Source organism: Botrytis deweyae (genome assembly GCF_014898535.1).
Source record: "Botrytis deweyae strain B1 chromosome Unknown BDEW_060, whole genome shotgun sequence".
NCBI classification, from domain to species: Eukaryota; Fungi; Ascomycota; class Leotiomycetes; order Helotiales; family Sclerotiniaceae; genus Botrytis; species Botrytis deweyae.
The window spans coordinates 85,973-100,516 of NW_024066267.1; the positions used below are offsets into that span (position 1 = coordinate 85,973).

Sequence of the window (14,544 nt, forward strand, 5' to 3'; positions counted from 1 at the left end):
AGTCTATCGGACTCTTTCTACAAAGGACAGGACAGGGACCTCGTCTCGTCTCACAATGCCTGGTGTGCTCAAGTCTATAACTTTCTCCATGTTCCAAAGTCAATGCGTTCAAATGTTTCTGGTTATGGTGTGATAGGTCATGCTTGCTTGTTTCCCTGTCTATACTTCCTAGGTAGCTGGTGGGTGGTGTACGTACTTGGGAGATATTCGACTAGTTCGCCAAATTCATGAAATTTCCTATATAACTACCTAGGTAGGTAAATAAGGTTACCTACTCCCTCTGGAAGCCACTCTGTCTCGAGTTTGTATATGAATTAAGATTTCTAAGAGTTCTGGAACCTACTCACCGCACATGTAACGCTTTTCCGGCTAAAATATATAATTATTCAGCTTTTTATACCCTGATTTATTTATGAATATATTAAATAAAATTGAATATAGTATTATAGAAAGATTTAAAATTACTCAAATTACTCAAAAAAATATATCATTTATTTTTAAATATTTTTATAATAATGTTTTTGAAAGATTAAAATTGAAAATTCAAAAAAATTCGAAAAATTCGCTTATTTTGTATAAGAAAAGCATTACAAATTAAAAATTCTAAACTTTTTCAATTAAAAGCTTATGTAATTTTTTAATAAAAATATTTAAAAATAAATTCGAAATTTTTATATATAAATAATAATTCAAATTATTAATTATAAAGTTTTTATAAATTAATATCAATAATTGTATGAATTATATAAAATTTTAGTTTATATAAGAAAACATGAATTTTGCAGGGATTATGTCACAAAACCTCATGCTGTGCGGTGAGTATGTTCGATAACTCTTACATCTTAAATAGGTGCGGTCCCGGTAATCCTTGCCGGCATCTACGTACATGGTGTCGTTGTGTGTGTGCTGCATCTGCATTGACATCCTAGCCTAGATATCAAAAGGCTTGCGAATCAATAAAAAATTAGCCGTCCAATTGTGATATCGATTCGGGCACATAATCCATCCATCCTCAAGGTTACATTGACAACTCCATTGATGTTTTCCCGTCCGTGAAGAAAAGTAATTCTCTCAAAATCCGAGTCCATATCCATAATCTTATCATCCAAAAGAAAGTGTTGATTAGACTCTGTACACTATCGATTGATCACCGGGGCCTTTTTCCGTATCGTTTCAAATCCTCAGCAAATTGGTTTTGTCTTCCCACTTGCCACGGAAATGAATGGCGCTAAACACTAATGTATGTCTTATAAGTTCATAACATTCTTTCCTACATAATCTGGAACAATGCGTCTGTTTGATCACCTACCCCTCCGTTGGATCAAACAAGAAAATTACAAAGCAGGTAGGGAGTGTCTGCGCAGCAGTTGAGTATACAACAATTAATCTTACCAACGCCACAACGGAAAACGTCGAGGTTTCATCAATTGATATCAAGTCTTTGAGTGCTTGGCCTTCCATATTCGTTGGTCGAGAAATAACAAGTTGTTAATACTCATCCTACTATCCTAGAACTGAAAGGGGAGAGCCAATCATCCGATATTTCGACTGCACTTTGTAGCTTGCTTCAAATGGTCTTCTGAGGCTCAATGACAACTCTCCAAGACCCAGCTATTGTCCACGCAAGTCTAGGATTCTTTTATTTGCTCCTATATTTCGCTTCACAGTCTTTTTCTCTTTTGAGGCTATAGTTGGCCTAATAACTTTAGCCAAATATTTATTGGATTTGCATCATCATTTGTCACTGTCAGGCCCGCCGGCTGAGTTACTGCTTTCACGTCGGCTTTTAAGCCGGTTAGACATGAAAGTTCTCAATGCTTGAAAATCTATGATTGTAGGATGATCCATACGTTTAGTCCGACCCGACGACAGTAAGGTTGAAAGACGAGGAAAATCAAGGGCACCTAGCTGTGACTTCGGTATGTGGAAAGGGGCCGTGGAAAGTGAAAGTTCATTCGTTTTAATGATTTATTCTGCAATAGTGTGCTAGTGAGATCATGGCGTTGGTGATATACGTTGGCGTACAGGAACATGTAGAATCCTGCCCCGCTCGTCAGCATCATAAATAACCCTCAGTGAAGTGACCACATGTCAATTTCTATACATAGTTTCTGTACATAATCTCACCTCCATGGCGAAGGGAAGTAGCTCCTCTGAAGACATTTTCATTGCACATCTTGGGTCAATCATTTATTTCTCTAAAATCCTCTTCTCAAACCGCTGCGAGCAATACCGTCCCCGAGGGTCTGAACACTTGTTTCCCAAGCACACTTATCATGGGCAGTTTAATGTGATACCCGTACATATGCGATGAATAACGAAATGGTGTTGCTACCTTCCGACGATCAAAGCAAGATTTGAAATTTCTCAGTTGTTCTCCTTCAAGTACTCAAATGTATGATCATTCATATTCACTCAGCTGAATTAATGTCATATGTATTTAGCGAACCTGCCGTTCCTCCCATCAAACAGTGCAGACTGATCTGGAGCTCTTGGCTGTGTTGGCCTTCTTTCGTTCGCGCATTCTGCACTTCAAGTTCTAAATGGAGCCTTGAGTTTCGATTCGTTCCTCCATAAAGTCAGCTCAAATTGTTTGACATCCTCTATTTTTTGATATGTAGACTACGCTTTCGGGAATTCTGGTGGGCCATTTACTTTCTTTGGAAGATCATTCTTTTTAAATAATAGGTATGTTGGTCTCGTCTGAATTTAGATTCTTGAATTTGACCAAAGACTCAACATGACTGACACGATTACAGAACGTTAGCACGAACTTCAAATAACCTTTTCTTTCGTTCAATGGGAGAATAGGAGAGGTCTAGTAGCTGGAAAGATGCACTTGGGTTTCATTAATTGTACATAACGATTCACCTTGAAATAGAGGTTGATAAATGTAGAAGAAAATATGTGGATGGGATATTGCGGATACCTGGGTTGAAGTATGAATGCGCAGAGCTGAGTACCTATGTAGGTATAGAAGAGAATAGAATATTGTTTTCATAAATAATGATGGTAGTGTATGTGAGGATGGCTGGAAATGCTGTGGACATCAAGTCCGTATAAATAACTGTGAGCGCACCCTTCTCGTCTTGACCAGTTCACAATGGAAAGGTCATATACCCAGATAACCGTATATAAGTATCTAGCTTGAGCAGTCAAGCGCTAACAATCTTGCAATTGTGAAATGAACGACACTTCTCAACATGCTTTTGTGGAGTGATCTCAACTGCTCTGGATGCGCGTTGCACATAATGGTGACCGCTACGGCTTTCGACGGTGTGATGTTCTCGTGCTTACTCAACTGTTCAATCTCATCAGATGATTACCTGCGATTGTTGATGTGTAGAAACCGCAGCAACGTTACTGAGGAGAAAGATTGCAGATTATTCGAAAGCTCTTCTCGCCGTCACACTACATTTTAGAGTGGGAGAAACTCACAGCATTGAGCTATAGCTACCAACTTACTATAACCTTACAACGACGAGAAATTAAGTTCAGACCGTACAAGCAAAGACTTGCTACAGAGCTCAGAGATCTGAACCTGTTCTCATTCTGAGTTGTAACCGCGACTGCTACTATAGATTCTTGAACTTATCTGGACAAGAACAATAGCATTGTCCAAGCATGACTCTTTGTCTCTGAGATTTCCCATATCGAGTTCTTTGAAACCCTCATGTGTGTATAGAAGAAGTCATAAATACTAGACCCCAATCAAGTACCATTCTGTGAAGTCTTCTATCTCAACTGTCCTCTTCCAAGAATATGTATTTTTCTCACGAGCACAAGATATGTTTGACAGAAGTATTATTAGCCCCCTTCCCCCTTTTTAGTTTGTAATGACAAGCGCCATCACGATATAGCACAATCGCACAGTCCGTTTGTTAATTGTTCTGCTTGTTTTGTCTATTTTAAAAGATATCGATGAATATCTAAAACAGCCTCTTACCTACATATATAATACCTCAGTATGTACGGTGGTTCAATTTTAGCGTGCGTAAATGCTAGTGGTGTGTACTACGTTATACGTACTGTACTGTACGGATTATAAATAAATCTGTGTTACCCATAATGATGAAATGACGATCGATAATATAATAATTCATCTTCAAAAATTGCATTGAATAGAATTGAATTGAACAAAACAATTGAATCTTATCAAGTCAAAATCTTCAAATACTCCTTTCCTTAATCTTTGGGTCCAGATACCAGACAATAGAAAAATAATATTTTCGCGATCAATAGAAAATTTATTTTCTGCCGTACAATAACATTGTACCTTCCCTGCGCGTGTGAAGAAGTCCCCAAAGTTGACCTGGTCGCTTGCTATTGCCCATACCGTACCAGACATCACATCTCCAGACCCTAATATTTACTTGAAGTCACATTGAATTTTATTTTCAATCACATAATATGATCTGCGACCATCATATTCTTCAATGTCTTTAAGCAGAAGAACTACAAGGAAATCTGAAGCTCTCACAAGTTCATCTGGAAACACAATCGCGATGGCTCCAGGCGTCAACCACAACCTTGGATCGTATACACACACATACTCCCAGTCCAATATCAATGGCAGGAAACGGGCACGAGAATCTGCTGATAGCGACGATCATCTATTATCCAAAGCGAAGAAATCAAAGCTCGCCATCGAGATACCAGCTCCAAAATTAAAATCGCTTCCACCAAGAAAACGATCAGGCGTCATCAAATCGAACGCGAACCCCGACTCTGCGAACTCCGTGCAACATCCACAAATAGCAACAACAGCAGATGTACGAACAGCACATCCGCCATCCCAGAATTCACAACAACAACAACCACCACCTCCTCCTACAAAACACCAGAATAAAGTTGCCAATGGCATCAAACACGAGCTGGATAGATTACAGGACAAGCTTCTACAGGCGGACAAGGCCGATTTGAAGGATGAAAGGCGGAAGCTTCGATCGCAAGAAGGGACAAAATTCAAGAGTGAATTGTCTGCATATTTCCCAGAGTACGATGAAGTTATTGGGAATGTTCCCAAGGAAGAACGTGAGTTTTTATTATTATTGTGAGAATCGGTGCTTCAAATTGTAGCTGACTCCCCTTTCCAGATTTCCTAGATGTCGATACGCCCATCATAATCATCGATAGCTCCAAACCTTCTTCCAAACCTCTGCGTACCTCCAAGAAGAAGGAATCCAACACCGAATATGCGGTCAAAGAATACCCATCCTCTCTCTTCACCAATCTCCATGGTACACACAAGGTGGACTTTTCCGAATTTACTCCCATGGATTGCGATGAGGACCCTCTGTCGGAGGAGCACTTCAAGACACTTCACAAACGACCAGAACGCCAAGAGAAGGCTGTGCGGAACGCAGACAAGAGCCGAGCTCAACATGAGAGAGATTCGGTCATTCGACTGATGGAAGGCCTACAAGGGCCGGACTGGCTGAAGACCCTCGGAGTTAGTGGCATTACTGAGGGTAGGAAGAAGGAGTTCGAATCGGCACGACAATACTTCGTTAAAGGGTGCGAGTCGATCCTTGAGAAATTCCGGATCTGGAAGGATGACGAGAAGCAAAGAAAGTTGAAGAAAGAACGCGCCATAGCTGAAGCACAAGCAAGAGCTGAGGCAGAATCAGAAGAAGGTGAGGACTCGGAGGATGATCTCGAAAGCAACGGTGATCCTCCTGACCTTAGTGACATCGATGCTTCTGCAGCAAGACAACTGCACGATGAGGCAATCGCCAGTTCTACTCCTCGACCAAAGGCTAGAACAAACTCTGTGCTTGTTGGTGCACCTGCTGTTGAGAGAGAATTCAAATCATTCTTCGCAAAACCATATTTGCGGGAGGCAGCACTTGGAAAGCACAGGCGTAGTGGTAGAACCGTTGCCGCCTGGGGACATCCCGTCCCTGAACTTCCAGAAGTAGCTGAATTTGACTTGCCGGAGGAATTTCTTGATGAGGAAACATTGAAAACTCATGCGAGAAAGAAGAGAAGAGATAGGAGAATTGCAAAAGATTGAATATGCAGTTCTGGGCAATTTTAGGGCTTGGGAGTATAGGAGAAATGTCAATTTGAAAGTGCTTCAGTTGACTTGGGATGTACAATATGGTGGTTTGGGTGGCTTGGGTATGCATGACCAGGGAAAATTGGTCCTGAGGAGTTATATTTGTTGACCTTTGCTAACATTACTTGTATAATGTGTACAATACGATCGAACTAATGAAAGACAAAGTTATGTTAGATGAATACTACGTTACTGTCTTCGAGATGTCTGATCATTATCAAACCATGAAAGTGGTGTCTGTGTGAGATGCCCGGCTGTGTATAATATTCTGTCGCCCTTGACTCTCCGGCTTCTCGAGTATGATCTGCATCTATCATCGTTTCTTACCTCGCTTTTCCACCTCTTTTTTCCTCACCCTATCATCTAAAATCATTTTACATGTCAACTAAATTCATACTTGGAACAGGAGGTTCCAACTGAGACAATTTTCTATTGTCCAATAAGTGGAAGTTTGATAGTGAATTTATTTTGGTCTATATTGCATGATTACTTTTTGAAGGGGTCATCTGGCAGTGTTGATATATGCGCGAATAATGAGACCCAGTGGCCTCAAGACATTGATATCCACCATGTCAGATGTGAAGCAAAGCAGCAATTGCTACCTAGCAGGTGTTTAGCATCACTTTCAAATTAAACCTCGAGTCGAATTCTTTTAGTTACAGCCCATAATTTGAATCCCCTCGAACACGTTCAATATGGTCAGTGATATAGAAAATGTCAATGATTTACTCAATAACTAGTCACGCACAGTTGTGCTTAATGATCCATGGCCACAGGAAAACAGTTTTGGCGCTTCTCTTGGACTTACGAAGGCGGAACATGAGAAAGAAGAGATTGCGAAGACTGGACGTGGATTTGGAGGTGAGCTGTAGCACAAGAGGTATGACCTTCCCTCTTTACTCAACCACTCACAATTGAATAAAACTTGAATGATGGACTACTAACATGTGAATATATTTTTGAAGACTAAGAGCTCCATACACTCTTCTGATACGCTATAGAGAAATGGAAGACAAATCGTTGAAAAAAATTGGGCAGCCGCAGTATCACAAGATATCACACGAGCAGTTGGAAAAATGTTCTGGGACTATGCTTAAATTGTTCGCCTGGAAAAGTACCATCCCTCATTCACAAGTAAAAGTCTTTCGTTATATGCCGATGTGCTAAGATATCACATTTTGCAACGATGAGTAGTCCTAATATACTTATTACATAGAGGTGACATTAAAGACGAAATTACATATCACCATCAAGCAACAGCAAAGCAGAAGACTTTTATTCGGGACAACATTGTCTATATCCCTGAATTTTTGCAGAACTGCAGATTCGTCGCCGAAAAGTCACACATCAAAGAACTAGAGGACTTTCTGAAGAGCGACAGTGGCGGGGAGTTGGTTTATGGATCCTAGCTGCTAAGGGAAAGCATTTGGGGATTGATTTACCTATGGACCTTGATAAGAAGGAAGAAATCAGGTACTGGAATGGGGTTTTGGATTCAACGAAGTATTTTGTTGACTGTGAGAAGGAAGCTTTGAAGGAAACATTTGAGGAACGTAGTTTGGTCTTGAGAACAAAATGAGCAGAATCAAGATGCACTACCTACCTAGTAGCCTTTGACTTGAAGTGAACATCATGATCGTGGAATCATCGGATCATTGTTGATCTACCAATATAAAATCGACATAATCTGGCGTCAAGATTACTATGCGAGGTGAATAAGGCAACTTGTAACGAAATGAAAAAAAAAGTAGGCAGATTACTACATATATACTCAATATAAAAATACTATTCAAACTAATAAAGAGATGAATCACCTGTGATGTTCAATGAATAGGCGGAGCCGCGGCGCTTCTACAGATGCATATCGCTTAGCGCGTTAAAGCTACAGCACCCTCAGCCTCGCGTTCCTCGACACCTTTATAAATAATATCAAGGCGATGCGCAACAACTGCGACAGCCGTTTTCACGTCCGTACGATTTCGATATCACTGTATTTTACCTCTGAGAATTGTTTGCGCACGTAGTCGCAACTTTTCTTCGTCAAAATTTCTTATGCGCGCACAAGCTAGAGTTTGATACCTTCGTCATTGGTGGGACACGATAGCTACATACTACCTAGAGTCTAATAATTGTCATAACGATCACTTTCTTTCCAACACCCCTCTTACGGCTTGTAATTCTCTGCCAATTTTCTTACGGCCACGATCTTGGCAGACCAATTTTTTCTCTTTAAGAAGTCCAAGTCCAACTGCCTAATCGACAATCTCATAAGCCACGATTTGCGATTCTCTCGAACCCACGAACGACGTCGCCCTTTGTTTCTGCGTCGCATTATCGTGACTTGTCCACAATACAACGAGGGTATTAGCAATAAGGCATAGCGAGGATAAAATACGCGGGAGGTAGTTTGTCACGGCACGGTTTCAAGTCTTGCTGGCTCTCGCCTTCGGGAGACCAGCCAGCGCAAGATCTTAGTCGCATAAATCACATATTAGTGGTGTGCTTCGTTCAAATCAAATCAGAACAATCGAACTCGCCATAAGATACGTGGCGACAGGATAGGATCATTTCGAAAATGCCTGCTTTATTACTGAATCACGACGGCCGTGAAGGTGCGCCAACCGCGAAGGAAGATCCTGCGGATTATGGCTTCATAGTAGTACATCAAAAGGTCGAGCTCGAAATTGATTTTTCGACGAAGAGTCTGCGGGGTAAAACTCACATTGAAATTCTTCCACAGACAAAAGAACTTCAGACCATACACATACATGCACGACAATGCTCTATACCACAAAGAGAGGTTTTGGTGAATGGCCGGGTTGCGTCTTTCTCGTACGAAGATCCTCACAAAAAATTGGAAGTCCCCGAGTATTTTTCATGGGATGCAGAATCGCATAAGATGCAAAGCGAAAGAGTGAAGTTCATGACTTCGGACAACAAGCTAGAAGGTACGATAGAGATCGAGCTACCGGATAGTGTGAAAATTGAAGAAATTGATTCATTCTCGGAAAAGGCAGCAACCCCGGTCACTCAACGTGCTGGTGGTATCGCTGCAGCCCGCAACTCGTCAGTTGCTCTTGAAGGAGGTTCAGCTCCTCTTCCTGTTTTTGCCGCGAAGACGGCTGCAGAACAGGCATCTAGATTCAAGCCTTTGACTGTCACTATTCCTTTCGTTACTACACAAATTCGAGATGGCCTACAGTTCGTAGGAGTTGAGGAGGGGGATGTGAGATTCCCTCATGTTTATACCAAACATTCTATAGAGCGAGGCGTGGCATGCAGTATTTTCCCCTGTGTTGATGATTCAGCGATGAGATGTTCGTGGGATATTTCCATCAAGTGTTCAAGAACACTTGGAGATGCACTCAAGCGACGACCCAACATCCACAACCACAAATCAGGACACACAAATGCAGCTTCTCAGAAGACAGATATTGATGAAGTCTTCCTCAACGACGAAGAGAAGCTTCTTGAGATGGCAGTGATCTGTTCTGGTGAACAAGTCGATGAAGTGATTGATTTGGATGATAGTTCCAAAAAGATTGTGTCGTTTCAATGCACTTCTGATATAGCTGCAAAACATGTAGGTTTCTCCATTGGTCCGTTTGAACAAGTCGATTTGTCAGAATATAGAGAGGGCGAAGATGAAGAACGACTTGGGCAAGGTCAGTCAACTGCAATATATGGCTACTGCCTACCCAGAAGATCAGAAGAATTGAGGAATACTTGTGCACCATTGGCTCATGCCATTGATCACTTTGTACTTAGTTTGGGCAGTTTCCCATTTTCAGAGTCAAAATTTGTCTTTGTTGATGACCAGGTAAATGACACGGAACACACCGCATCTCTATCCATTTGCAGTAATCGACTTCTATTCCCGGAAGATATTATCGATCCAGAGATGGACATTGTCAGAAAACTGGTTCACGCCATTGCTAGCCAATACGTTGGCGTTGGCATTGTGCCAGACGGTCGTTCTGATAGATGGCTCATCGCCGGCATTTCTCATTTCATGACAAACACTTTTATGAAAAATCTTTGTGGAAACAACGAATTCATGTTTCGTCAAAAACTGAATACAGAACGACTTGTCAAGTTGGATATAGACCGACCGTCCCTGCACGCCCTTGGTGAGAATGTGGATCTATGTGATGATTTCCGAGAATTTATGGAGTTAAAAGCTCCTCTCGTTCTTTTTATCCTGGACAAGCGTATCGCGAAAGCTCAAGGAGGCACTGGTATATCGAGAGTCATTTCTAAGATGATTGTTAACGCAAATGCTAATGGAGGCACCGATTCTACAATATCGACAGAAGGGTTCCGCAAAAGTTGTGAGAAAATCACCAAGTACAGAGATACAGATTCCTTCTTCACTCAATGGGTTCATAGCTCAGGATGTCCACACTTTACTATCACCCAAAAGTTCAACAAGAAGAGATTGTGTGTGGAAATGACAATTACACAGACTCAGGCACACCTGGAGACAGAACCTAAATTGCACAAGGATGGCTTCTACAGGGCTTTTAAGGAGTCGGATAGTGGAGTAAATCAACCAAAAGCACAAAGTACATTCACTGGACCGTTGACAATTCGAATTCATGAGGCTGATGGTACACCCTATGAACATATCGTTATGATCAGAGAGAAGACATCAAGAATTGAAATTCCGTATAATACAAAGTACAAACGTCTCAAGCGCAATCGGCGTATGAAGGAACGCGCAAATGCAGGAACCGCTATGGATGGCCTCGAAAATCATGACGACGCTCTCATTTACTGTTTAGGGGATGTACTGCAATCACCGCAAGATATGCAAGAGTGGGGTTTACGAGATTGGGATCCGATCACAGAAGCGAAGATGGAAGCTGAATCATATGAGTGGATTCGTGTTGACGCCGACTTTGAATGGATTTGCGACAAGAAGTTCACTGGCATGGAAGCATACATGTATGTTTCCCAGCTTCAACAAGATCGCGATATCTCGGCTCAATATGAATCCATGGTATACCTTGACAATGCTCCTCCTCATCCACTCGTTGCTACGTTCCTGATTAGAACATTAATGGACAGGCGTTATTTCTATGGCATTCGAGCAATGGCTGCAAAATCTCTTGCCAAGCACGCAGTAGAGAAAGATGTAAAGTGGATAGGTCTTAAGCATCTCGAAAAAGCTTACCATGAATTCTTTTACTTTCCGGGTGCAAAAACGCCCAAGGCAAATGATTTTTCTGACAAGCAAGCTTACTGGATTGAATGCGCTATTATTGAGGCAGTGTCAAGGATCAGAAGCATGTACGATTCTACTTGCCCCTCATCAGCGCAAAAGTTCATAATTGAAGCTCTTCGCTTCAACGACAACGGAAACAACCCCTACTCAGACTGTTTCAAGATTGCGAACATTTTAAAGTCGTTGGCAAACTCTTTGATTCCTGGTGCGAAGGGCGTCAATAATGACGTGCTTCAACTCGACGACGCTGAAGAAACTGAAGGAAAGGCAGGAATTATAGATTATCGAACGATAATTTTGGAAGAGCTGGACAGATATAGTAGGATGGATGAGTGGCTAGATTCTTACCAGAATATTTACACAGTCACAGTCATAGAGTGTAAGCTGAAGTTGATGAACGCTGGTGTGATACCAGTGGATGCACTTGACTTTGCTCAGTACTTTCACGATGGCAGTGCTCAACGTGTGCGAATTAAGGCTGCTTGGGCACTTGCCGACCTTGGGTTTTTGAAGAGCACTGCTGTAGCGTGTCTACTTGTGACTGCTGCGAGCACAGATCCATCACCCTGGGTCCGAAGCGAACTGACAAAGGTGTTCTATTATGGACTGGGAGTCCTTGGACTTGGCGAATACAAAAACAAACGAGTTGCCGCTCCTGTAGCGAAGGATGGCTTGATTATCGAAGAAGCTTCCACGACTGCACGTCAGGAACAAGCCGAGCGCAGTAACGTAATTGGCGCACTGGCTTCACTCAAGTTGGAAGTCGGAGGAAATACTGATTTGAAGAATGCCTTGTGGAAAGCTGTTCTCTCTCCTGTGATCACAGTGGCAGAACAAATGGATTTCCTTCAACTCTGCACAATGTTCTGCTATCCCAAGGAGTCTCTGACCTTGAAGCTAAAGTTACCTCGTTATTGGAAGGTCGAGCATCGTGGCAAGGTATGTTTTATGATACTATTACTGGTAGCGTTCTTTATACTAATCATACATAGGGTCGATTGGTCTTCAAACATACCGATAAAGTTCGGACTAAAGTTCGCAAGATCAAACCCGCCGCTGTTCCTACACCTCATCCACCAGTAGAAACCTCCACCGTCGCTCAACCCGTTCAAGCACCACCGCTAGAAAGACCATCACTGCCACTCAAGTTGAAAATTGGCAGTTCATCTGCTCACAAGCTCAACAATCCATCTGCTATCAAACTTGGCACCCCATCATCTGCCATTAAGCTTGGGTCACCATCTGCTATCAAGCTTAACAACTCACCTGCTCTTAAGTTTGGCAGCTCATCCGGTGGGCTCAAGATAGGCACATCATCTTCTGGGGTCCCTAAGCATTCCAGCTCAGCAGTAGCATCATCGTCATCATCATCTGGAATCCCCAAGTCTTCAACCTCTTCAGGATCATCATCCGCAATTTCTAAGTTTTCAGGCTCCTCAACATCGTCATCTGGACTTTCTAAGCCTTCTTCAAGCTCTTCAAGTGGATCGAAATATTCTACCTCTACACACCCTCCCTCAGTAGCACCGAAACCTTCTGGTTCACTCAAATTTTCTAGTTCATCCGGTGATATGAAGCCACCTAAGCGACCTCTTCCGGCTGATATTGCAGAGAGTTCCAATTCTCTACATAGGGACAAGAAACAATATGAGGGCTCTAGCTCGTTGCATAAAGATAGAAAACATTATGAGATTTCAAACTCGCTACACAAGGAGAAGAAACAGAGAAAGATGGTTAAACTGAAGATTCCTCCATCCAAGTTGAAAGAAATTCTTGCGTCCACCCCCAACCCTACAGCAAAAGCTTCATTATCGTCTCAATCTCAATCTTCATCCCAGTCCACTTCGAACCCAAAACGGCCATCTCCGAGACCTTCCCCGAGACCTTCATCCGCACAACCGGTTAGGGCTAGTCCTGCCCTTTCTACTTCATCTAGTTCGTCAACCCACACCTCTTCCAACTTCAAAAAGTCAACAAGTTCAATTCCGGGCGCAGCAACTATTCGAAAACCTCTCCCCGAAGGCAGAAAACCTTTACCGGATTCGGCACAAGGTCTTTCGCAGGCACCTCCCACTTCTGCTGATGCGCCGGTAGTACCCAAGAAGACAACCATTAAGCTCAACTTCAAACCCAAACCCAAACCTTCATTCTCTTGATATAATTGAAGATCAAATTTCTTTCTTCTCTCTTTATATTTTTTACCTCAATTTTTTTCTATGGCATTAATTGATCTGCATTTAGCGAAAAGGCGTCTCGGTTATGGATGATTTCGCAAATTTGTACATAAGGGGGGGCTGGATTGGCCGGCTTCTTCTCAAGAGGTATACACCCGGAAGGAAGGAGAAAATGGAGGCGTTTTTGTGAGAGCACGTTTTTGCCACATGATTGCAATCGATCATGACGAGAACGGAGAAATTTTGGGCTTCCTTTGTCCTTTGAATGATTCTCTAAAAGGGAGGATGGGAGGATTATAAGATGCTGACTGAGTAAACGTATACTCCATATTACTTAGTTAATAAATGCAGATGAATCAGTATCTTCATTTTGGTTTTGTGAACTGTATATGATGTGCTTAGATATTTGTTGAGTGCTTCCGCGGCTTGATTTCTCGGGTTCCCTCGAAATTTCAACGGGGTGAAGGTTTGCAGGGTGTACAGTATAACATAAGACGCCTTTCTCAGCCCATTCTTCAAATCAAGAGTCCTGATCGAATGATTTGCTCTTTATATCTGATATAACCTCGCCATAGCCTTTTCACCCTCATTGCCATGGTCTGACATTCTAGTCTCCATCTGTATCATGAGCCCTTTCAATGTAAAAACATGTCATATCCTAAAGGTGTATTTTCGTTTCAAGTTTCAAGTTGAAGATGCAGGTAGTCTTGGGCTTTTAGATATCAAAGCCCGGTGGGGATGAACGGAGGTATTAGCTATATATGATTAGAAGGGCTGATGAGGGTGCAGGAGTGAAGGTCCGTTTAAGATGAGGATGGAGGATTAGTGATGCACATATGGGGAGGGATTTGGGAGAGTTGAGATGATGGAGATTGCGAATAGCTGGGCAATGGAAAAATTTCAGACGGGTAGGATATCACACAATGGACGTGGCACTTTTCAGTGTTCAGGTTGATTTTTAACAACCAGTTGGTTTCTTGAGCCAACGTAAGATAGCTTAATGTTTCAATTAAATTTCGATCAGCAAGCCGCCTTGTTCATATCTCGAATTGCATACTTTTTGGGAGCATTATTTATTTTGT

At 42.0% G+C, this 14,544-nt stretch overlaps 2 protein-coding genes across 2 annotated transcripts; both read left to right on the top strand.

The window, feature by feature from the left end:
- Positions 1–4,436: 4,436 nt before the first annotated feature.
- On the top strand, positions 4,437–6,016 carry EAE98_012176 (uncharacterized protein; the record flags this gene model as incomplete). The annotated part of the gene is made up of 2 exons (XM_038959801.1): positions 4,437–5,034; positions 5,097–6,016. 2 exons carry the CDS (start codon positions 4,437–4,439, stop codon positions 6,014–6,016), a joined length of 1,518 nt encoding a protein of 505 aa, XP_038803836.1.
- A 1,994-nt stretch (positions 6,017–8,010) lies between these two features.
- Positions 8,011–13,861, top strand: EAE98_012177 (uncharacterized protein). The gene is made up of 2 exons (XM_038959802.1): positions 8,011–12,227; positions 12,281–13,861. The coding sequence occupies exons 1-2, from the start codon at positions 8,637–8,639 to the stop codon at positions 13,442–13,444; spliced, it is 4,755 nt and encodes a 1,584-aa protein (XP_038803837.1). The 5' UTR covers positions 8,011–8,636; the 3' UTR covers positions 13,445–13,861.
- Positions 13,862–14,544: the final 683 nt, after the last annotated feature.